At 43.0% G+C, this 25,842-nt stretch overlaps 1 protein-coding gene and 1 non-coding gene across 3 annotated transcripts in view; one reads left to right on the top strand and one right to left on the bottom strand.

Moving 5' to 3' along the window:
- The window catches only part of Ipo8 (importin 8), a 72,338-nt gene that overhangs the window by 16,160 nt on the left and 30,336 nt on the right, over nucleotides 1–25,842 (bottom strand). Inside the window, exons 6-17 of one of the 2 annotated variants that reach the window (XM_008837611.3) lie at nucleotides 23,260–23,349; nucleotides 20,876–20,970; nucleotides 19,937–20,021; nucleotides 17,146–17,280; nucleotides 15,248–15,347; nucleotides 11,690–11,766; nucleotides 11,284–11,400; nucleotides 10,018–10,107; nucleotides 9,734–9,899; nucleotides 8,376–8,536; nucleotides 5,791–5,916; nucleotides 964–1,030 (exon numbers count right to left, since the gene is read on the bottom strand). In XM_008837611.3, the coding sequence (XP_008835833.1) occupies nucleotides 964–1,030; nucleotides 5,791–5,916; nucleotides 8,376–8,536; nucleotides 9,734–9,899; nucleotides 10,018–10,107; nucleotides 11,284–11,400; nucleotides 11,690–11,766; nucleotides 15,248–15,347; nucleotides 17,146–17,280; nucleotides 19,937–20,021; nucleotides 20,876–20,970; nucleotides 23,260–23,349 (1,309 nt within the window). The remainder of the gene's footprint in view (nucleotides 1–963; nucleotides 1,031–5,790; nucleotides 5,917–8,375; nucleotides 8,537–9,733; nucleotides 9,900–10,017; nucleotides 10,108–11,283; nucleotides 11,401–11,689; nucleotides 11,767–15,247; nucleotides 15,348–17,145; nucleotides 17,281–19,936; nucleotides 20,022–20,875; nucleotides 20,971–23,259; nucleotides 23,350–25,842) is intronic. The other variant, XM_029565642.1, reaches the window with a different exon arrangement.
- LOC115071151 lies at nucleotides 5,400–5,506 on the top strand. The gene has a single exon (XR_003850263.1). It is a non-coding gene; the product is annotated as a U6 spliceosomal RNA (small nuclear RNA).

The raw sequence follows: 25,842 nt of genomic DNA, 5'->3' as shown, positions 1-25,842 counted from the left end.
TTTTTTTGCTAATTCACACTTCTGGTGAGATGCTTGTCTAGTTTTACACATTTTTCAATCCCAGATTAATATAATTTTACCTAAACTTCATCCCACTTCCTTCCTTCTCTGCTTCCTCCAGGGTTTCGCGTCATCCAGGCTAGCCTCAAACTCGCTATGTAGCCATGAATGGATGACCCTGAACTTCTGATTTTCTGTCTGTACCTCCCAAGTGCTGGCAACTGACCCCGGGCTTTCTGTAGGCTAGGCAAGCACTCCACCAAATGAACTATATCCCCAGCCCCATCTCAGTTCATTTCTAAAAGTATAGATACTATATTCTCTGTCCTTTAAATTTTCCAAGGCCAAAAATTCTTCATTCCATACCCTGAGTTTATCTCTGAGTAACAACACAGATATCTAATATCAGAAAGCAAATCCCCAAGTTTAAGAGGGTGCAAGTTTCTATTTCTCAAAACTATCTTACTAATTTAAAAGGCTAAAAATGCACTTTGAGTTCGTCAAATTAAAAATGACATCTTGGGCTGGAGAGATGACTCAGTGGTTAAGAGCACTGGCTACTCTTGCAAAGGACCTGGGTTCAGTTTCCAGCACCCACATGGTGGCTAACAACTGTCTAACTCTAGTTCCAGGGGATTTAACACCCTCTTCTGGGGTGCACTTACATACATGCAAGCAAAACACTCATACACATAAATTTTAATTAGTTAATTTTAAAAATAAATAAACATGAAATCTCAGGACTGGAGAGATGGCTCACCAGTTAAGAGCACTGGCTGTTCTTCCCCAGGACCCACATGGCAGCTAACAATTGTCAGCAACTCCAGTTCCAGGGGATCCTACACCCACTTCTAGCCTTCATGGGCACTGCACACACGGTGCACTTACATACATGCAGGCAAAACACTTATACATATAAAAATGAAATCTCAATTTACCTTTGTGTCCAACCTCTGAACTTACCAATTACATGTCTCTGCAAAACAAGATCAATGACCCGCAGACAGATGTTCTCTAACTGCTGCGTAATCTAAAGACAAATTTTAAATAGTCTAAAATTCATTGTGCTAATTCCCAAGTTAATATATAAATTAGTACTATCCCAATAAGGCATCTACAAAATAATTTTGAGAGGGGGGTTTGATAAATTCATTATAATCTTCATGTGAAATTAAATACAAGGAAATTCTAAGAAGCCCAACAGCGGGGTGGTGGTTAGATCCACAGAAAATTAGAATTAGATATTTCCTGGCCTCATATTCTACACCAAATAAGTACCTGATGGATCAAAGATTTCAATGTAAAGAACTAAACACAAAAAACACTAGGAAAAGTAAAAGGGATTCTTGTACAACCTTAAAGAGGCGAAGTGCCAAGTAAGAACTAAAAACATCGAACCATCTGACTGCAAAAATCAATGTTCCTGCTCAGGGCAGGTGCAGTTCAGGACAAAAGAAACACACACTGAAATCCTGCCAAATGGCATCACACACAAACATCAAATTCCCCTATGTGAAACCAACAATTCCCAGAAAAATACACAGCGCTATGAGAAACAAAAGCAGCAGCCTCACCCTGACAAAGACACCTGTTCTCATGCAGGGTGAGATAACAGGTTCAGTACAGGAATGTGGGGTGACCTCAAAGTAGCCACGCTGCGAAGTCTTCACTCAGCGTAGATGCTAACACTTGTATCAGGAGTGTGGTGCTGGGGAGAGACACACTCCACGAGTGTCCCTGAAGAGCATACCGGCACAGGTGTGTTCCCTCAGCCAGCAACCTCACCTCAGAAGTCACCTGCAGATGGCCATGCAGCACAAAATGTCAAAGGCCATTCTGTGCAACGATGCCTGTGACCTTAGCAACCAAGCATCTAATTAAACAGGCAGCAGTGTCCACTCAGTGGGATTGGCTATATAAATGCAACACGCCATACAAGGACTATGCAGCATTAACCCATATACTTAATGGCTAGTGTGAAAGGGTCACAGATACATTAAATTAAAATGTCAGCTAACACTGCTGCTGAGCTTGTAACAGCTCTATCCTCGGAGCAAAACAGCTGCCATCTCCAACAGATCAGCTGTACCTGCTGGCAAGAGTCCATCAGGAGGTCTGTGGACTGCTGACGGTCTCTTAGAAATAGAGGGTGTGGGGAGGGTCACTGTACCCTCACCTGAGTATCCCTCCCAGTCATTTATAGGTATTTCTGCCCTAACAAACAAAGCCTTGGGGTCTCAGTGAGGGGCTGGAGTGCATAGGCTAGGGGAGGTTAACTAAAGAGGGGCTCCATCCACCAGACTAGAGAGGAGCCATCATCCATGCTAAGTGAAGATTTTACAGTGTGGCTACTTTGAGGTCACCCCACATTCCTGTCAGTGACTCTTGAATCACTACTTCCTGCTAGTAAGCCCAACAAACTCAGTTAGAATCTTTTGTTGGGGGCGGGGGGGGGGTTGTTCATATCTCCTCCAGGGAAGGAATTTCAGTAACATGTTACCATCTTCACAAAAGACAGATAAGTGTACTCACTTTCTGCTAGTATGGCAATAGAAAAATCTTAGGAATAATAATAATGATAATAACAATCCCCACTTTCGGAAAAGAGAATACAGTAACTAAAGAACTGAGTTAGAAGTGAATTTTTCTGGATTTAAAAATAATTTAAATTATTTCATATCTTTGCTGGAATTAAAGATATGAAAAGGTCTGGTGTGGTGGTGCACGTCTTTTGAGTTACTCAACATGTTTGCACCATGTATTTTTTAGCCAAGTAAAACTTAAAATCTACCGAGGGCTATACTTTTCACGTAAACACACAATTCAACAAGCACATTCTAATACTCAAATTTTACTTTACATTTTTTCGTTTGACATAATAATCACTCATAGTTATGGGGACAGTTTGATAAATTTATACATGTTAGACTATTGTTTTGAAGTTCAAGTGATCCAAAATTTCCCAGTTTAGGGACTCTGCCAATACACTTAAAACATTAAGTCAAAATGCACCTGCTTGAGCACCATTTTAGGTTCCTAATTCTGCCATTTCACACGTTAGGCAGCCACAGGCGGGTGTTCCTTCTAAAGAAGCACAATCTCCTGAGTTTGCTTTTACTAAGCTGAAGTTCACAATGAAAGGCCCAGGGGCTGAAGAGATGCTCCAAGGTTAAGCGCACCTGGCTACTCTCGCAGAGGACTGGGTTCAGTTCCCAGCACCCACACTGGGCAGCTCACACACAACAGCCTGTAACTCCAGATTCAGGGGATTCACCTCTGGCCTCTGTGGCATTCACAAATACATGTACATATCCACACTCAGTCACATAACTATAAATGATAAAAATAAATCTTTAGCTGGGCGTGGTGGCATCCACCTTTAATCCAGCACTTGGGAGGCAGAGGCAGGTGGATTAGTGTGAGTTTGAAGCCAGCTTGGTCTACTACATAGTGAGTTCCAGGCCAGCAGGGGCTACAGGGAGACCGTGTCTCCAAAAAACCAAAAAAAAATAATAATAATTAAATCTTTAAACAATTAAAGAATGGGTGACCAGGAGACCAGATCACAGCTAGTTTGCCTCTATTTATGTAGAAGACTTTAAGTTTTCATCTCTAGGCAAAGAAGCTAGATGTGGCTAGCTTAGGGTGTCTTGATCTTACCTGCAGTTACTTCAAATGCTCCTTTAACATTATTTGAAGTTCAAAGAAATTTTAAAATCATGAGCAAAAAAATTTAAACTGAAAGATAAAATTCTATTCTGCTGTTTGTCCTCCTCCCATACCCACACTCTGGAAAACTAGGTTAGGTGATTTCTAAGGTCTCACGCATAAGATTTAAAACACAGGTGAAGTCGTGTGGGGTGGCGCATGCCTTCAGTCCCAGCATTTGGGAGGCAGAGGCATATGGATCTCTGAGAGTTCGAGGCCAGCCTGGTCTCACAGTGAGTTCCAGGCCAGCTGTGGCTACAGGGAGACCCCGTCTCAAAAAAACCAAAAAATAAAAAGAAAAAGAAACCAAACACAGGTGAAAGAGCCATCTTTAAGTATAGCTCTTTAAGTATATATAGTGGCTTAATTCAGTCTGTCTCACTGTTACCAGGGAGACCACAGAGTTTCAACATGAAAAGACATAAAAATGAAATACTGAATATGGAACTCACAATTCACACTAAGCTCTTCGACAGGTCCAGGAGAGCAGCATACCTACTTTAGGAACCCGGCATCTCCCATGGGTATCTGATAAATGCAGGCTGAATCCGCAGCCACGGAGCTAACAACACTAAAACCGACACCTTTTCCTAAGTCCTTACCTACAGAGTAAGCTGCTGTCACTGTCAAGCATGTCACCCTGCAGAATGAGCACACAGCCAATCTACATTAAGGAAAGGCTATGTTATTCTTGGGAAGAACTGGGTTCTCATGAGGAAAGCCGACATGTGACTAGAATGGCCCAATGCCTAACCCAGATGCACAACTGACTAGCTGTGACCAGGTACATGAACCCTGAACCTCCAAAGCCTTGCTTCTGCCTCTAGGGGAGACTCCATGACCTGCTGACATTCTACGGGATGAATCCTAGATAGAATCTATCTAAACTCTTACCTCTGGGGCCAGGAGATGTTACTCCACTGGTAGAAAGCCTGTCTAACATTCTCAAAGCCCTGGGTTCCAAGTTCAGCACTGCATAAAACAGGAATGGTAGTAAACACCTGTAATCCAAGCACCTGGGAGGCAGAGGAAGGAGGATCCAGAGTTCAAGGACATCCTTCACTACAGAGTAAGTTTGGGGCCAGCCTGTCTCAAAAAATTAATTCTTATCTAATATTCTTCTGAGATTTGAATGTCTTCAAGCTCTCACTTACTTCCTACCATTCATACAGTACCTTTTAAATCAGAACTCTTTACTTAACACCTGCCACTGTAACTGAAAGCTAGCTGTCACTCTCCACAAAGATTAGACTGTGGATTCACAGAAGGCAAGTGTCCCGTTCTACTCAATCTGAACTTCGCCAGAAACCTAGCCTGGCACACCATGGGTGTGATGATGTGAACTCAGATTACAGTCTACACTGTATTCTTTAAAAACACATGAAATTTCTCTCCTCGATCATTTTAATACATTTCTTAAAAATATGAGGGCAGTCAGGCGTGGTGGTGCACGCCTTTAATCCCAGCACTTGGGAGACAAAGGCAGGTGGATCTCTGAGTTCAAGGCCAGCCTGGTCTACACAATGAGTTCCAGGCCAGCTGGGGCTACAGGGAGACTCTGTCTCAAAAAAGATTTTTAAAAGTGGTTTTGGAGGGCAATTCAGTTCGTTTGTAGAAAGGGCCTGACTAGCCCAGGTGGGCTGTGGACTCACAATCCTCCTGCGTAAGTACTGAGGTTAGGGCAATTTTTCAAACCTCCCAACATGCTTGAACACTAAAACTGGAACAATATGGAGAAGATTAGCATGGCCCCTATGCAAGGGCGACATGCAAAACCTTCCAACCAAACTACGTATAAATTTAAAAACCAAGACTTTGGGCCAGTGAGACAGTTCGGTGGGTAAAAGCAGTTGCCGTAAAAGCCCGGGCACCTTATCTCAAGCCTCAGAACCCACAGCAGAAGGAGCAGTCAGCTCCTGAAAGTTGTCCTCCAGCTTCTACACACTCCATAGCACATGCAACAACCCACACACAATAGTAATAATAAACAAATAAATAAAATAAATAATAAATAAATAGACTAAGATTCATAATCGCTCATCACCTAACATTACCATTACCACAGAATGCAAAAAAGCCCACCTCCTGGTGGTCCTCCACAACTGTGAGGATGGTATCGATGGTGTGTAAGAGCCCCATGGCCATGACTGTTTTGTCTTCAACTTCCTCATATTCATCACTTTGAAGAACTTTACCAAATATCTCAGCCTGCAAAAATCACATTGAAATATTCAATAATTGGCACCATTACACCCACCGCAAAGGGGAGAGCCACACAGCCAAGTATCAGCTTTGCTCCATGCTCTGCACCTTCCTGACAGAATCACCTTTTTTCTTACAATAACAGAACCTGTTGTGCTTTAAATATAACATTCTTCCTTATCTATTAAAGTTAATGGAGTGGAACATACATTAGATATTAGACCCATTAGCTGATATTTAACTTGTGGTCATCATTAGGCATATAAAATCAAAATCTAGAAACACTGAAATCAAGTGTTTCTAGAAGAAAGATATGACAGAAGGTTAGAAAATGGTCACTGACCACCCAGGAAATGGAACAAGAACAGGCAGAGACAAAAGGAGAAGGGAAAATAAGAAAACGGGACTCTGTTCCAGTCTGTTCCAGTCTGATACTCCTTTATTAGGACATATGGGCAGGAGGGAACGGTATCAAAATTGTTATCAGAGGCAATAAAAACATTCTCCTGGGCTAGCAAGATGGCTCCACAGGTAAAGGTACTTGCCACACAAGCCTGGTGACCTGAGTTCAATCCCTGGAACACACATAAAAGCAGGAGAGAACCAACTCCATAGAGTTGTCCTCTGACCTCCATCCACATAGCACGCATATCCCCAAACACATATCACATACACATACAAATAATGCTAATAATTCTTTAATTCTCCAAAATAAAAGGCGAGATTCCAGATTGCAAGTCCAGAAAGTGAATGTTCAGAAGGCTCACACCAAGTAGTGCCATTATGAAATCTCAGGATGTTATAGGTGAAAAGGGATTATCCTGAATGGGATTAGGCTTAAGGCTAATTAACTACCAAACATCTAAATGATCAAGGCAAACACCATTATATTAATATTTTGTGTACACATAAAAGCCAACTCTATCTCGTCAAGAAATTCCCAATGGACTCTGATATGAACATTTGAAATTTGCCCTGTTCTAACTTTTTTTTGGTTCCCTGTCTAGAACTTGTAATGCTAAGTACCCTTGCCTTTACTTCTCCTTCACATGCCCTATTTACCAGTCAAGGACCTTCTTTTCTCCCTAAGGAGTTATGCAATTTGAGAGTCTTTTAGATAGACCCACTGAAGGGGTACTCCAATTGCCTCACCCTGTATCCCTGTTCAGCATGGAAGAAGCCAGAGCGGTCTGTGTCCCAATTCCCTATTGGTAATTTGAGTAACCCCTTCAGAGGATGGGGTGATAAGAATAGGAGGTAGGAATTGGCTAGGCAGTTAGGGTAAAAAGAACCCAAAGAAAAGTAGCCAGTTTCTTGGCTAAAAATCAAAATGTCCTTGGGATTGTTAGCAACATACTCTGTTCCAAAGGCCAAAAATGTCAAAAGTATCTGTGAGCACTTATCTAATCCCTAAAAGATTTTAGGGTTACCTTTTCAGAGGGGTGGAATGTTAAAAGTAGCAAAAAGCCCCGAGAGAGGGGTCGGGAGGGAGGATTGGAGAGATGGCTCAGTAGTTAAGAGCACTGACTTAAGAGCATCTCTTGCAGAGAACCCGGGTTCAATTCCCAGCACCCACATGGTGGCTATGAACTGTCCTTAACTCCAGTTCCAGGGGAATCTGACACCCTCTTCTGACCTCCATGGCACTGCATGACATGGGTGTACGCACATACACGCAGGCAATACATTCATATACATAAATAAAATAAAAATAATAAATATGAGAGGGAGGGAGGGAGGGAGGGAGGGAGGAAGGAAAGAAAGAAGGAAGGAAAGAAGGAAGGAAAGAAGGAAAGAGAAAGCAAGTGATGGGGAGATGTGGGAGGTTTTGGAGGGAAGGAGAGGACATGGATCTGGTCAAAACACCTTATATGCACGTATGAAATTCTCAATAGAGTTTTTTTTAAAAAAAATAAAATAAGAGTCAACAACAAACTAAAAACAAAGAGTCAACTCCAAATTCAGGAGTTTATTTATTTCGACTCCTCAATGCTTCTTTAGCAAACTAGCACATTCAGCCTCACTGTGGTTATACAGATAAATCCTCGGAATGAAGCATTCTGTCCTAATGGAGTGAAGGGAAGAGGAGAACGTGGAAGACTCCAGAAGTAACTGAAGGAAGCTCAAAAGGTTCATAAGGTGCACAGGGCTCCTCTCCAGGGCTATTAAGGCAGCTGCTAAGGGAGAGGAGACTGAGTTGCCTCCACGTCTTGCAGGACGCTCCAGGGATGCAGCTTTCGTAAGCACTTGTACTCGTGGAATGGGGTTTGCAGGGATGCAGATGCCCTGAGTCAACCACTCTCCCGTAATGGGCTTCTACCCACACTGCTACAACTAACCCAAATAAACTCACTGGTTCACTAAGCTAGATCCAGTGCAATCATTTCTTGGGTCTGTCGTAGGTGCCCTAGCTGGAGTAAACAGATGCTTGTCCACATCTCCCAGTAAAAGTCAGTGCCACTTACCAAGTGCTGGGTGGTGTCGATAGCAATGGAGGCCACCTCCTGACTGTACTCACAGATCATCTTCTGGATGACATTGGTGACATCGTCGTTCTCGGTCTCCCTGACGATATGCAGCAGCTCCTGCATGATGGCCCTCACGTGTGGCTTCATGTGCTCCTTGGCTAAAGCAGTCAGACAAATGAAGTCAGCAAGGGTTAGTGTTCATGGTGAAAGGCCCTAACTTGCTAACCCCAGATAAGGTTCTTGATGTATCTGCACTCTGTGAGCAAGTCACAATGCTGCATCAAGTATACTCCTAGAGTCACACAGTATCAGAATGAGTTCTGCCCACGGAAGGAACGACAGCCCTGCCTCTCACCCCAAGAAATTCTAATTAAACAATCCTCTGTTATCAGTTTGACTTGGAGAATGTGAGTCCCAAATACAAGCGTAAAGTCTAACCCATAAAGACTGTGCCTAACACGGATGGAGCCAGTACTGTCCTGCCCCATCTCTACCCATGCTTCCCCCAGGAATCCTCACAGTTCGTCCAGTCCTCCCACTGAAGTAGACACAAGGCTCGTGTTCTTCATAAAGCTGAATTTACAAAGGTTTATTTGTACCTTGAACAGAAAATGTTTCTGAACAAACAAGACACCTTGTTTTCACTCACTGGAAGTATCACCTGCTCTTCTCAGAGCAGCCAGAACCTCGGCGCCCTTGAGTTGAATCTTGGTGCTGCCTCATCTAACCCTTCAACAGCAGGCAACATAAGCCTGATAGGTGGTTAGAGCCTCGCCCACTTTCATGAGGCTTAGGGAGGAACTAAGGCTGGATCTTCTCCTGATGCCTCACCCAACTCCATGTGGCCAGTTAGAGAGGAACCGAAGCTGGCTGGGGTCTCTGAATGCCCTGCCATTATAAACTGGCTTCCTAATCTAAAATTTTTCTGGAAACCACAGTTAACAGAATTTCTAAAATGGGCAGAATAAATATCTATAAAATTCAGAGGGTTGGCAAAAGCCCAGGAATCTAAATTCTGGCCCTTGGGGTTAGAGAACTCCTTTAGGGAAAGAAGCGAGTGAGATTACTTAAAAAGACTTTTATTTAGTATTTTAGTTATTATTTTTATTTTATGTGTATGAGTGTATTGCCTGCACGTAAGTGCACCCGTGTCATGCAATGCCTGCAAAGGTCAGAAGAGGGCAGTTGGAGCCCCTGGAACTGGACTTATGGATGGTTGTTAGCCACCATATGAGTGCTAGAAATTGAACCCAGGTCCTCTACAAGGGCAGTCAGTATTCTAACTGCTGAGCCATCTCTCCAACCCTAGGAAGACCATTTTTAAATAAACCTTTAAAGGGCACATGTTGCATCACCTTGCATCTGGTTAGAGATCAGGGACTGCAGCGCGAGGGCAGCTTCGACCTTAACAGGCATCTCCTCATCTTCAATCAGGCTCTTCTTCGCCAACTCAACTGCATTTCTGAGGTTCAGCTCATTATGAAACTTCAGAGAACTAAAGGCGTGAAGCACCCAGCAGGACTGCAATGAAGGGACAGGGCTGTGGGTTAGTCACGTGTAGCCTTCAGCAAAGCACCTCCTTCTTCAGAAGCCACCCTCTGTGGGGAGATCAGGATTTAGGACAGACCTAAGAACTTACTCTAGCGCGAAGATATCCCAGGTTAGACAGTAGTAACGGAAATACATGATTCTGCAGAAACAGCTCGATTTGGTCCTTGAATAAACTCTTCTGTTAGGAACAGAAATTCAATTGCAATGTGTCAATAACTCTTTTCCCATGCAAGATCCACCTCCCAAAAAGTGTGTTTATGATGACTTGCATTGAACATATGACTTTGTGAAACTGCTTGATTTACACTTTGTTTTTTGTTTTTTGGTTTGTTTTTTTTTTTTTGGTCTTTTAGAAACAGGGTCTCTCTGTAGCTACAGCTCTCCTGGAACTCACTATGTAGACCAGGCTGGCCTTGAACTCACAGAGATCGCCTACCTCTGCCTCCCAAGTGCTGGGATTAAAGACATGCACCACCATGCCCGGCACATTGCTTTTTTAAAAAAATATTATTATTTTTATTTTATGTGTATGAATGTATTGCCTGCATGTATGTGAGTGCACCCATGTCGTGCAATGCTGTGGAAGTCAGAAGAGGGCTTTGGATTCCCCTGGAACTGGAGTTAAGGATGGTTCATAGCTGCCATGTGGGTGCTGGGAATTGAACCTGGGTCCTCTGCAAGAGCAGTCAGTGCTCTTAACCACTGAGCCATCTCTCCAGCCCCAACACACATTGCTTGTTTAAAACAATTCAAAAATAACAGATCAATTGATTTTTACAGAAAGAGGAAATAATACTAAAGTCATTTCAGATCTTTCTTGTAAAGCAAAAGTTCCACGCTGAGAAAGTGACAAAAGTAAACCAAAAAGAAGTTTTTGGCTGGGTGTGGTGGCGCACGTCTTTAGTCCCAGCAATTGGGAGGCAGAGGCAGGCAGATCTCTGTGAGTTCAAGGCCAGCCTGGTCTACATAGTGAGTTCCAGGCCAGCTGCAGCTACAGAGAGACCCTGTCTCAAAAAGACCAAAAAAAAAAAAAAAGAAAGGAAGCTTTGGTTTAAAATGTAGGTGACAAGGCTAGTGAGTTGGCTCAGTGGGTAAAGGCACCTGCCACCAAGTCTGATGACCTAAGTTCCCCAGGATCCACATGGTGGACAGAGAGAACAGACTCCCATTATCTGTACAAAAAAAAAACTGCTCTGACATGCCTGCATCCCCACACACATGCATATACACGTGCAAACATACACACACAATAAAATGTACTAAAAATAATATACACACATGAACACACATACACTTCACATATTTACTACACACATACCCCTCCACATACATGAAAACAATGAAAAATCTCAACCTTCAACAAAATCTCAGCTAGAGAACCAATCACATGCAGGGCTCCATCTTTCTTCCTAGGGTCAAAGTTCGGGTCTGTTAGGATTTGGTAACAGAACGCCATCATTTTGGGCAGTACCTAAAGAAACAGCAAGGATTCACTTCAGCTTGCATGAACCTGCATTGTGTTACTACTGTATTAAATATGCACAAAATCTTTAAATCATTTTATTTTATTGTGTCTTATCAAGCAATTATAAACTCAGTAAGAAAGGAATCAGATATACTTCAACCTTTTATTGGGTTACTGGGACAAAAAACTCTTTAAAATGACAGGCTATAACTGATAATATAGTTTCTGACACTGAGAGCATTAGAAGTCAGATCAATTCAGGCCAGTTTTCAGTTTTGGACTTAAAAACAATTACCTCTTTCCTTTTCTTTGCAGCAGTATACAGGAGGTTCTGGGCTGCTGTGGTAGGAGAGGCGTAATCTTCAAAAATATCTAAGATTTCAAAAGATTAAATCTTGTTAGTAAAAACACAAGTCCTTATTACACAGATTTTAAACCTGACCAGCCACTAGGCCAGACACCAAAGTCCCAGCCCCAGGACTCTCATGCACACACTATTTAGCAAACAGCATGTGCTGTCCTTTCAAGGGATCAGATTAAGAAAAAGCAATACACAGGCAGTTATTTCCCTGAACATAGAAAAAGTACTTTGCCATTATCAAAACACAACAAAAATAGAGTCTATGCCTAGCAGTGCTCTGGGCTGGCGCTCCAGGAATGGAGATGTCAAATACAGAAGCTTACTAAGAAAGACACGCATTACAAATGCACATCGCAGGTCAGGATGAGAGCAAGTGTGAAAGGGAAGGGACAGATGGCAAACGGCAAACCAGCTTCCTCTCTGTCCAGTATGAGACACAAAGCCATCCACGGACTCTGAAAACAGAGCTGGGACAGAGAGCAAGTGAAGACGCACAGAGGGTCTGGCTCTCAGTGGTGTGTAAAGGGTTATTTGCTGCATGCTAAAGAATTTAAATACTAACTAATATCATGAAAACTTCCAGGATTTCACAACAGGTTTCATTAAAAAAAAAAAAAAAAAAAAAAAAAAGAATCTGAAAACTTGGGCTGGAGAGATGCTCAGTGGTTAAGAGCACTGGCTGCTCTTGCAGAGGACCTGGGTTCAGCACCCACATGGCAGCTAACAACCATCCTAACTCCAGTTCCAAGGGATCCAACACCCTCTTCTGGCCTCCATGTGCATTGCACACACATAGTACACTTACATACATCCAGGCAAAACAAACATACACATAAAAATAAATCATAATAATTTTTAAAAACAGAATTTGAAAACATTACAAGTATCTGGTATTGTTGTTGTTATTGTTGTTGTTTTGGTTTTTTGAGGTAGGCTCTTATGTAACTCAGGCTAACCTGGAACTCCTGAGCCTTCTGCCTCCATCTCCTGGATGCCAAGGTACACCAACATGCAGTGCTGGGGATTAAATCCAGGGCTTTGTGCACAGTGAGCAAGCATTCTACAAACTGAGCTATATCCTCAGCCTATCTCCAGTATATTCTTTTGTAAATATAATAAAATAAACCAAATCTAAGTCTTTACATAAAATACAGACTACAGCCAGGAAAGATGGTACATGACTTTAATCCCAGCACTTGGGAAGCAGAGGCAGGTGGATCTCTGTGAGTTCAAGGCCAGCCTGGTCTACATAGTGAGTTTCAGGCCAGCCAGGGTTATAGAATGAGAGCCTGTCTCAAAAAAACAAACAAAATGTATATATAATATGTAATACAAATATAGGTATAATAACAACTAACTTTTTGAACAATTACTCTATGCTAAGCACTGTAGTACAACGCTACACCAGGAGTCCAGTTCCTGTGTCTCATCCCATCTGGTTCTCACCGCATCGCCACCATTTCCTGACCCTCACAGAGGCTGAGTCACAGCGCACATTGCTACAAGCACACAGCACTCACCTTCAGGTTCCCAAACACTGAAGCCTGAGCTCAGGTCAGCTTCTACCAAATCTAAAAACATTATTCTTGGGGGAAATGGTATGAATTTGATTAAAGGGTATTATAAAACATAATATCATCATTATTAATACTAATCAATACATTTAGACGGCAATACAGTCACTGTTTTCCACTGTGGTCACTTGTAAACGATATGATGCACCAAGTGATCTAAAGAGCCGCGGCGCCTCATCCCAGAAGAACGCAACTGCATGAAAAGCTGCTCAGCTGTTCTTCAGTTACCAACACTCTCTTCTAAGCGAGTGATGAAATTGCACACAGGTATTAGTTACTGTATTTTCAAAGAACTAAGATACTATCTTAGCGGATTGAGGAATACAGTAACGGTAGGTTTCTGAATGCTAAAGAAATACACTGAACATTTCAAAAGTGTAAAGGTAAGAGCACAGTGCCTTGTGTCTGCACTCCTGGTAGGGGAGAGGCTGTGCAGCTCAAACTCAACACAAGCCTAGGAAACACAATGAAACCCTTATGCAAAAAGTCAAAAGGAAAAGAGAAGCTGCAGACATGGCTCAGTGGTTAAGAGGACTCACTGCTCTTCCAGAGGACATGGGTTCGGTTCCCAAGCACCCATGTCAGGCAGCTCACAGTAATACTACTTCCAGGGAATCCAACATCTTCTGACCTCTGTGGGCAGCCACACATGCGCCGCCCCCCCCCCCCAATGCACATAAAGAAAAAGAAATCTTGGAAAGAGAAAGGGAAATGGTAACCACCTGAAGAATGCCTTAAGGTGAGAGGCTGGCTCAGAGAGAGGATACTTGCCCACATGCAGGGGGTCCTGGATTCCATCCCATGCAGCACCACATACACAAAAAGAACGTAGCTCACCTTGCCAGGCATGGTGGCACGTGCCTTTAATCCCAGTACTCAGAAGGCTGAGGGAGGACTGTCCAAAGTTTGAAACCAGCCTGGGCTACAGAGGGAGACCCTCTCTAGAAAGCATTAAATAGAAGAATGACTTATTCTGTTTATCAAAGCAAACAAGGAAAGGAGAGGACGATGATTTCCAAAGAAAAAGGCAGGATGGAGAGGACAGACAGACAGACAAGGTCCTTCTTTCCCTTGCCTTTCCTGACAGTAGACTTTCTCCTCCTGACCAACACACATGAGCCCTGGGCCATGGCAAGAGTTCAAGCTGAGTGCAGGCAGCTGTGGACACCGGTCCCAACGAGGGGAAACGCCACTTGTCACAGCCCCTTCAACAGGCCTCAGTTTTACTCTAGCAATCTTTACTTCAATGGCACTGAAGGCCAACCTGGACTAGAGGAATGTAGGAAAGAGAAAGAGAAAAAGAATGCAGCATAAAGCCAGTAAGCATGACACATTCCTGCCCTGACACACCTCAGCTGTGGGACAGAGACCTACACATATTCACATCTGCTGTAAGAGCCTGACTCAGGGAAAAGGGGGTCATTAAGGGGCAACCTACTCAGCTCCACGGTTTCCAGGAAGATTCATCCAGAAGCACTCCCATGGACTGGACCACCCACAGTGAGCCCACTGAAGGGAATCCCACTCTCCCTAGAGGAAGGTGTAGTCCAAAGGAGGAGGCAAACCAGGCTGAGGTACTTCTGAAACGTGCAGAAACCCAAAGCTCTCCCAGTCTATGAGTGGACATGCCACACAGCACAGAGAAGGCAGTCCCTGCAGATCAGCCACACAGCCTTGGCAACTCACCGCCCCACAAGGGCCTGAGCTCCAGTGGAGGAGAAGAACACGGCTGCTCTCATCTCCCCTAGCCCAAGGCATCAAGCTCTGGTTCAAGAGGATGCTAAGCTCTTCTGAGTTCAGAGCTCACCATGCAAAGCAGAACTTTGAGATTTTAACAGAGTAATGAAGGCTGCTTAAAAGTACACATTGAGTCATATTTACACATCCAGGAGCTGAGGAGGGAATCCATCGCAATTACCAAATTTCATCCGGATATACTCGTACGGGTCTTCCTGCCACAGCTCTTCATCCTCGTCTTTATAGCACATCACCGAAAAAATCACGTCTTCGAAGATACTCTAAGATGAGAGACAGACAGAGCAAGTGGGCACGGGCCATTCAAACAGGACTCATGACATCAGTTTTCCAAAGTTACAGTGATCCTTCTCAGCCAGTTCACACTGGGAGAGGACAGTGGGCGCTGAAGAGCCAGACAGATGGAACTCAAGTACATATAAGCCAGAAGCACATATAAGAAATATGCAAATGCCACCCTGAGACACTGACAGGATGACAGACTTTCACTAGGTCAACCCTAGACATGTCCCAATTTCCTTGTGGAAGAAAAATGTCACCAGGGTTATGCTTACTGGTACTGTTCCTATTCTGAAAATGCTTGACGATGGTATGCCAGTCCTAAGCACCAATGTATCAGCAATATTACTGTTTCTTTTCTTCTTCCATTTTCAAAACACCTGTGATCAGCCGCTAAGCTCAGACAGACCCCATGTGTCTCATAACTACTCACATAAAAACAGGATCATTTCTCATCACTTACTACAAACTGGATGATTCTAAGAGGAAAAGTCTAAAAATCAGCCAAAGGTAGAAAAGAATCTATTACCGCTTACCCTTAGGTCACAGGAATGACGTGAACAAATGAAGTCAGAATCTTTATTAATTGCAAAGAAATGAACTCTGTTTGATCAAAGTGAGTAGGCCATAGTACACAAATTTAGAAGACGTTACATGTGTAGACTTGTGTTCAGATGACGTTAATGAAAGCTGCAGGTACGTTGGTAAATACTGCAATGCCAGCACTCAGAAGGTGAGGAAGAAACATGACAAATTTAAGGCCAGTCTGGACTGTACAGCAAGACTCTGTCTCCAAAACAGTTGGAAAATAAAAAGAAGATAACACACCCAAGTTCTACCCTAGACACAGGAAAAGTGAAGCATTCTCTTGTCACATCTCACCTTCTAGAATTTAGAACTTGGGGGTGGGAGTTAGCCCAGTAGCTCAGTTAGTAGAGTGCTTGCCTAGTATGCACATGGCTCTTGAGGTCCTTGGCTCAATCCCCAGCACCCTGTAAACCAGGTATGGCAGGTGTGGTGGCACATGCCTGTGATCCCAGTATTTAAGAGTTGGAAGCAGGATGATCAGACGTTCAAGGTCATCCTCCACCACACAGGAAGTTTCCCAGTCTGGGCTACATGAGACCCTGTCTCAAACATAGTTTGAAATCATAGTTTGTTGGAGGCAGAGAGCCAGTTCCTTTGAATTCTGAACCTCACTTACTGATGCAAATAAAATTTATTTATTATTGGCCCATCAATTTCCATTCTCATTTGTTGTTTGATTATTGTAAACAATGCTGAAATCTGCCTTTAAATAAAGTTGATATTAAAAACCGAAAACTTCAACTTCAGCTAAAGAACTTAATTCAAAAGAAAAAAGAAAAAAAAAAAGAAGAAACAGCTTTTTTGGCTCATAGCCACAAAAGAAAATGGTCACTTAGCAGACTTCACCGTGTATAAAACAGCACCTCCTCCTTCTATAAAACAGCACCTCCTCCATAAAGCGCTGCTGGCAGCTTTCAAAATGCTTTCACAAAGGGTCAAAACACATTACTCTCAGCCTTACCAGAACAGAAACCAAGTTTCAAACTAGAAACTAAGTTTCAACTAAGCCCAAGCCTCCCAGGTCACCAACCTAAAGGTCTCAGTCTTGGAAGGTTTAAACTTTCTAAGCCCTCCATGGTGTAAGACTGTCATCAGCAGAATGCTGGAAACTGGCAACAGTTGTAAAGCACAGCACTGACTTTCTCCAGAAAACCCAACTTCCTAGACGATGGCTGGAGAGCCACCACCACTGACCTGTACGTGTGGCTTCATCTGCTTCCAGGTCACAGCATGGACGACCCCTTGGTTGAGGTAGTTGAACGCCTGCTGAAGAACACGGGGGGCCACGTACTCTTTCTGTCTGTATTGGTCTAGAATCTTTAGGAGTACCTACAGAGAAAGAGAGCATAAACAATGACAAGGTTAAAGAGGAAGGGAGTCTGAGCCATAAAATCCTGAAGAGGCAGATTTGGGGGAGATTTTGTGAGAAGCTCACACCAGCATTTTGCTTTATACACAGGTCTGTGTTGCAATGAGCTAAAAGGTGTCTCACTCAATTCTAGACATCTCTTCTTCTAACCTGCGAGCTGCTCAGAGCAAGTCTTCCTCCTCCCTTTCCACAGCTGTCCTCTCCTATTTTTAGTAAGAGCACAGATGCGACTGAGTACTTCAGAACCTCTTACACACTCTGAACAGCAGCAGCTTCTGTGTTGAGTGCACTGCCTGCATGTGTATAAGTGTACCTGTGTGTGCAATGCCCACAGAGGCCAGAAGAGGGTGGTGGATCCCCTGGACTGGAGTTAAGGATGGTTATTAGCTGCCATGTGGGTCTGGAAATGGAACCCAGGTCCTCTGCAAAAGCAGCCAGTACTCTTAACTGCTGAGCCATCTCTCCAGCCCCACAAGTTTTTTTATTACTTATTTTACCATTTCTACCGCTATCTCTCATATACATAATTAAAGCGGATAATAAGTACATATACAATGAAGCCAAGCAAACTATACTAGCAATAGATGGGGAGGGAAAAAGAGAAAACGACATGGCAAGGGCAGCACGGACAGACGGTTACTTTAAAATGTCTCTTTCTGGAGCTGGAGAGACGGCTCAGTGGTTAAGAACACTGGTTGTTCTTGCAGAAGACCCAGGCTCAAATCCCAGCACCCACATGGCAGCTATCAACTGTCCGTAACTCCAGTTCCAGGGGATCCAACAACCTGTTCTGTCCTCCTTGGGCATTGCACGACACAGGTGCACTTACCTACATGCAGGCAATACACACATACACATAGGATAAAAATAAATTTTTTTTAAAAGTCTCTAATTAGAAGATACAGACATTCATTCCAAAAATAGTACTGGTATAACTAATTACCCTTTGAAAAGCTTAAAGCAGATCCCTAACTAAACTTCATACGAAAATAAAATCCAGATGAGGAAAAAAAAAAAAACAAAACGCATGGAATTCCTAGAAAATGCGGGGAGTTTTTATTCTAGAACCTCAGAGCTTTGTAAACATAAACTAAAGCTGCCTTTTATTTCTTAAGGACTTTTTACAACCCTGTTTATAAGGAAGAACCTCACAGAGCATCTGTGACTGGCAAGGGCTTTTAGGTAGAAAGCATAAGACCCACCTCCCAGTCCCTGGTCCCCCACACCTCACTGCATCAAGCTTGTGAGCTGCCAAAAATGCGAACAGAACTTAGAAATCAGAATATGAATTCTATTCAAGTTACCCAATATCCAGGCTAATAAAATCTGTCAGAAGTCCAACCACCACCTTCTGAAACTGAAGTTAAAAGGGTGATACTGTGCTGTCCTGACACACCTGGGACTCAGACGAGGTGGGGTGCTGTGAGATGGGGGAGCAGCAGAGGACAGCTCCTGGTGAGCAAACTAGTTTCACTTATCTAGATCCATGTCTTAGTTAACATTTTTGACAAGGACACACAGACATAACATATATCTTTAAATGCATGCTTAAACGGCATTGGGAAATTCTAACACACTTCCAGTGCACAGCAACTTCTAAGGTGCTTCGTGGACTTTAACGGCAGCAGGAAGAGCTGAGGACACGGAACAGCTTCCTGACTAGCCTGGAATCTGAGTTTCCAGACAGATTTACTTATCACTTACTAATTTTCCCTATAGATTATTATAGATATGGACAACAGAATACCTGTGAGAAAATCACAGCTACGACGTTCTTGAACTGTGACAAAGTCCTTTCAGAAAACATTCCATCAAAATAAACTCAAAAAGAGCCTCACAAAAGAAAGCATCTCACCTCAGGATACCAGGCTTAACATACTTCTTCACTTATCAGAAATTTATGAAAATCCCCCCAGGGCCCTGTGTCACTGAAGCCTTGGCCTATGTCTAAGCAGTCTTGGCTCCCCCACAAAGCTGTGACACAGCCAGAAGTAATTATTAACTTTCATTTTTTGAAAAATAGCCAAGATATGGTTCAGCTGACAATACTGATGGACCAATCATCAGAACCCACTTGTCTTTTGCAATTTGTAAAGTTTTTTAAACTTTAACGTCAACATAAACAGCTTCTCGAGAGTTCCCAGTTTTCCTGGTGTGGAATAGATACCCAAACTTCTACAGAAATGTCTCTAAGTTCTGACCTGAAAATCTTCATTAACATCTAAGCTTGCTTACCCTTGAAACAGTGTGATTCATGGTATACAAACCTTCAAAAAAAAAGTTTAGGACAAAGAGGAAAAGCTCAAGGAAATAAACTCCTAAGAAGTCAGAGTTATCAGAAGGACTCAGTCTGACACTGGCGAGGGCTACAGAATCTCAACACGTTTCCAAGGCTCCAGCTTGAGCAGGAGGGGGAACAATAGGTCTGTGGGAGGCAGACAATGACTGGATTCTCAAGCAAGCTGACCCATATTGGAGCCCCACAGCTGCCATTTCACCCTCCCATGCGTACAATTATGAGTCCATGTGCTGGCAATCTTCCTTAAAACAGACAGGAATAACTCAGCAATAATCATTCTTCTACTTAAAGCCATTTTAAAAGCGTAAGTTTATTACCTGCTGAATTCCCACTGCGTAGGTTTTCAAAAAAAATTCAGAAAATTCAAAGTATTCTTTCGTGACATTTCCTGGGCTTCCATACCTTAGAATTCAAAGAGGAAACACCTTAAGTACTGTGAAGTTTAAAGACAAAGCATGCTCTCTAGTTTAAACAATTACTGAAAGATGTATTCTATTGGGCCAGAAAACTAGCACTTTACCTCTAGGTCATCCTTAACATCTGGACAGAAACATTTAACTTTAAAACCAGTAACTCCTAGAAGGCATGGAAACATTATAGCCAACTTGTTTTCCATAAAAGCTTTTAGAATTAAATTTTACATTCTTATGGAGACAAATGTCCATATACACCTTCTTGCATAATCTCTGGATATTTCCAATGAACAAAATAAAGGGAAGTTTTGCATGTTTTGCAGGTAGAGAACAGCCAGGAAAGGCCACTCATCCTTTAGTATTTAGGGCAGTGGGCACAAGCCTGCTTTAAACAGTGAGTGAGGCTTTGCCCTCTGTGGTTTGTTTTGGGTTTTTTTTTTTTTTTGGTCTTTTTGAGACTTGTCTCCTCGTAGCCCCAGCTGGCCTAGAACTCACTATGTAGATCAGGCTGGCCTTGAACTCACAGAGATCTGCCTGCCTCTGTCTCACAAGTACTGGGATTAAAGGTGTGTGCTACCATGCCTACACCCTTTTTTTAAATTTTTTTTTGGTTATTTGGGACAGGGTCTCCTGTAGACCAGACTGACCTCTATATCACTATGTAACTTAGAGCGGCCCTGAACTTGTGGTCCTCCTTCCTCCACCTTCCTAGTACAGAGAATGCAGGCATGCATCACCACACCCAGCTACTCTCTCTGGCTTTAAAGACAAAGAATCATATCCTGCAGAACCCATCCAGCCTATGATGGTGACTGTAATCACCGACAGTCAGTGCAACAGTACCTTTCAAAGAGACGTGTGACAGTGTGCAAGGCCCACTTCTTACAGTTCCACCACACCAGCTCTGCTCGGTCATCCTCATCAATCTGAAGAGTCTCCTAAGAGGACAGAAACACTTAAATCAATTGTTTTGCTGAAGAGCACTTACAAAAACAGCAAAAAATTTGGTACAGATTGAATCACAGTTACATGAAATGAGATTGCTATGCAAATATAGGGTCTTACTTTACACATGGCCAGTAGAAATTACATAAACAAAGTGAATTTCCTGGCCAGTGCTGGTGTTCATACCTATCTCTACCTTCACAGGAACCAAGTGAGCAAAAGCAAAACACAGCACCAAGAGATGATGAGAAGGTTCTACGTTCTGATCTGAGGGATGGGGACAACACTGTTGGCAAAATTCACTGAACTGTTTACTGTTTTTATGGTCACATTAAAACAGAAGAATTTGTTTCAAAGCACGGACAACAGAAACAATATGGACAGCCAAAGGTAGAGTGCTTAGCATGCATGAGGCCCCAGGCTCATCCCCAGCACCTAAATACAGAAGTAAATGAAAGATATAGACAACAGAAAGAGTAGTGCACGTTTTCAGGTCAATTCAATTTTCAAAACTACAAAAGTTAATTTGATGAAAACCACTACTGTTGCTACTGCAGATCAAAATGAGATATACTATCCTTTACTTCATGCAGGCAAGCTTAGAATCAAGCATGCACTTTCAGCAGACATGTTCAGTCACTGTCATTAAAGTACACACCTGAGCACTGTTTCTGCAGATCACTTTGCAAGGTCTGTCAGAAACCCAACACTTCCAAGAGACAACCACTCTTCCACTGCCTGAGCTACATCCCAGCCCAGCCCTAACCATATTCCTACAGTTTAAAACTAAAACATTAAAATTACAAAATATCCAGCAATGAAGCATTTCATAAAAATGACAGTGTAAAGCCTGGAGAGATGCTCAGTGGTTATGAGCACTGGCTGCTCTTGCAGAGGACCCTGGTTCAGTTCCCAGGACTCACATAGAGGCTAACAACCACCCATAACTCCAGTTCCAGGGTATCCAACATCCTCGTCTGACCTCCACAGGCACTGCAAACGTGTATTTATATACACATAGGCAAAACACCCATACACATCAAATAAAATTAAAACCTTTAAATTTTTTTTAGTAGGGCCTAGAGAGATGGCTCAGCAGTTACGAGCACTGACTGCTCTTTCAGAGGACCTGGGTTTGATTCTCAGCACCCATATGGCAGCTAACAACCATCTGTTAACTCCAGTTCTAGGGGCTCCAATGCCCTCTTCTGACCTCTGCAGGCACTGCACGATATGGGTGCACTTATATACATGCAGGCAAATACACTCATACACATAAAATAAAACTCATAAAAAAGATGTTAAAAAATTTAATTAAAAATGACAGCATAAAACCAGTCATAAGAGCAGGCAAGATGGCTCAGCAGGTTAAGGTGCCTGCCACCAAGCCTGATGACCTGAGTTTAATGTCTGGGACCCACGTGGTAGAAGGAAAAAAGCACCAGCTGTCCTGACTTCCACACATACACCATGGCACACGCCTCTACACCCCACTCCATACACATCCACATACACAAAATAATGTAAAAGAAAATTTAAAAGTCATAATTACAAAAACATCAAGAATATATTTCAAGCTGCAGAGACAGGTCGGTGGTTAGGAGCAAGCACTACTCTTGAAGAGGGAGGACCTAGCAACTATATTAGCTGGTTCAGAACTGTGTGCACCTCCAGCTCCGGGGGCATCCAATGCCTCTGGCCTCCACTGGCACCCGCACTCATGTGCCAGGCAGATACACACACACAGACACACACACATATACATAATTAAAAATAATTTTTTTTTAAAAATTCATATTTCAGCCGGGCGTGGTGGTGCACGCCTTTAATGCCAGCACTCGGGAGGCAGAGGCAGGTGGATCTCTATGAGTTCAAAGCCAGCCTGGTCTACATAGTGAGTTCCAGGACAGCTGGGGCTACAGGGAGACCCTGTCTCAAAAAAAAAATGACCAAAAAAAAATTCATATTTCCTTTTTTGGTGAAAGACAAATTTACAGCTATGCTAAATGTACCATTTTTATAAATAAAATACCAAGTATAGAGGCAAGGAAGAAGACTAGAGGAGTATCATATCAAGTTTGTAAAACGTTTTTAACAACTTTTAGTAGAATTAAACATAGTTATTGTTTTATTATTCCTGCTCTGAGCTTTCTAAAAGTATTATGAATTATTTTATCACTTCATTAATAATGATTATCATAGTAGGTTTTTTCAAAGAGCAGACTGGGTAGTTATTAACCCAAGTGTCCAACTTGTTTCCGGGTTTCCCTCAGAGGCCTTACAGGAGGGACCGTCCTGTCGATGATGGTCCGGAAGATCTCCATCCACGTGGTCATGGTCTGGTGACTCACTAGCTGAAGAGGCAGCGAGTACTAGAAAACAGGGCAAAGTAGACAGTGAACTCTTCTACCCTTAGAAATCAGCACTTTAAATTGGGAGGTTAAAATACATAAAATAACTACTATTTGGGAAAAACCCAGCAATTCATGATTCAACCTAAGTTTTAATTTTAAAAAGATCCATAACCATATATGTTTTGTTTTTTTAAGACAGGGTCTCATATAGCCCAGGTTACCCTCAAAGTCACTAAAAAGTCAGAAATGACCTTGAACTTCTGATCCTCAGCGACTCCTGCCTCCCAGGTGCTAGGGTTACAGGCCTGTACTACCTGCTTTTAAACATAGAAATACACGCGGCATTAGTCATTTCTCTGGACCACTTTTAGGTGATTTTTAATCTCTCACCTTCGTGTGCCAAACTTTTAAATTTAACCACTTTGATGAAAATCTTCACCTCACTGAACACGCATGAAGCTCTTGCTCAATTCCTATCCTCTAGGCTGTGGCCTCACACCCCTAGCGACTGCTCCAGAGGCATCCCTCTGCCTTACTGTGTCATGAGCTGCTGGAAAGGGGTGCTTAGCTGCATGCTGAGACAGCTCTGCTGTTTCCCAAAGCTCTCACTCGCCTGGGGAAATCTGGGTTAATTCAAGGGCAGGAATGGCAAAAGTGAAGATGGGGGAGGAGGTGCCCAGGGGCTGCTAAGAAATTCATACTTGCTCATCTGCCACTGCTTCCCTGGGCCTGCAGGACCTCAGGCATCTCTCCGGGTAAGTCCATTGGGCCCTCTGCGCCTTGACTCCGCCAGCCTCACTCACCCTCCCATCTCCCCTGCCCTTCTCTCCGCCTAGCCTGGGTTCTGTTCCATTCCTTGTCTTGGCTCCCAGACATCTGAGGAACCACCACTGCTGCCTGATCCTTTGCATCCAGACCAACCCAGTTCCTTCTGGGGTCCACAGGAGGCCTCTGGGCCTAGCCCCGACCTCACCTCCCTCTGCCTCCCTGGGTCTGCACAACCCGCCTGCCTCTTTCCTGGACGCAGGGGCTAACCTTTCCTCTTCCTGGTCCTTTGCATCCAATCCAGATCAACCTAGCTCCTCAGTGAAGGCCCAGGGGCCCTTGGGGGCCGCCTCCTGCCCCCATCTTCCTTTACACCTCTGGGTGGCACGGCCACAAGCTGCCCTAGACCAGCATCTTTCCTGGGCCCAGCTCCTAGGCCAGTCCAACCCCAAAATTCCTAAGGCCAAAATCTGTCCTGGAGGGATCCAGACCTTAGGAAAAAGCCTGAGAGCATCTGATCCTCATCTGACTTGGGCCTCTGTAGGAACTCCTGAAGACAAAAGCAATCTGGCCACTCCAATACAAAATCAAAAGAGAGAACCAGGAGCTTAGACGAACTAGCCTTTTATGCACAAAAAGTAAACCACAAAGACACATAAAGTTTACAAAACGAAGCAGACCTAAACTTGAAGGCTTGAGTCTCACAAGAATCACAAACTACAAAAGAAATCCACATGCCAAAATCACAAAGAAAAAATTAATAACATGAAAAACCAAAATAACCTATCTCCACCAAATACCAATAGTCCTCTAGAGGAGTACAATTAAAACCCCCTAGAGATAATGGAGGACGTGGAACTCAAAAGAACAATTATAAACATGATAAAAGAATTCAGTGAATTTAAAGAACACACAAAGAAATCAAAGAACTGAAGGAAGATAGGGATAAACTTCTGAATGACTTCAGAAAAGAGCTAGAAATATTGAAGAATACTCAGGCTGAAATGAAGAAGGAAGTGAAACACTCAGTAAGCCAATTAGAAATGACAGGAGAAAGCCTCACCAATAGGTTGAATGAAATGGAAAACAGAGTTTCAAGACTGGAAGATAAAGTGGATGAACTAGACCACTCAAGCAAAGATTATGAAAAAATTTAAAAAGCACAAGAATGGAATATGCAGGAATTGTATGACACCATAAAAAGACCAAACTTACGAATCATAGGCATATAGGAAGGTGAAGAATCCCAAGATAATGGCATGGACCAGATCTTCAACAGAATCATGGAAGAAAATTTCCCAAAATTAAAGAAAGACATGCCCATACAAATACAAGAAGCATATAGAACACCAAACAGACAGGACCAGAAAAGAAACTCTCCACGGCACATCATAGTAAAAACACTACATGTATAGAACAAAGAGACAATACTGAGAGCTGCAAAAGAGAAACAAGAAGTCACATACAAAGGAAAACCCATTAGGATTACAGCTGACTTTTCAGTGCAAACTATGAAAGCCAGAAGAGCCTGGACCAAAGCATTCCCAGTTTTAAATGACCACAGATGCCAATCCAGATTACTATACCCAGCCAAAATGTCTATTATAGTCAAAGGGGGAAAAAAAATCTTCCATGACATAAATAGGCGGAAGGAATTCATGTCCACAAAACCAGCCCTTCAGAGAGTTCTGGAAGCAATACAAAGAGCTAAAGAAAGGAGTGACTATAGCCAAGGGGTTCCAGAAG

Source organism: Nannospalax galili, unplaced genomic scaffold (genome assembly GCF_000622305.1).
Source record: "Nannospalax galili isolate Female #2095 unplaced genomic scaffold, S.galili_v1.0 scaffold638, whole genome shotgun sequence".
In the NCBI taxonomy this organism is placed as follows: Eukaryota; Metazoa; Chordata; class Mammalia; order Rodentia; family Spalacidae; genus Nannospalax; species Nannospalax galili.
This window is presented reverse-complemented; position numbering and strand designations above follow the sequence as displayed.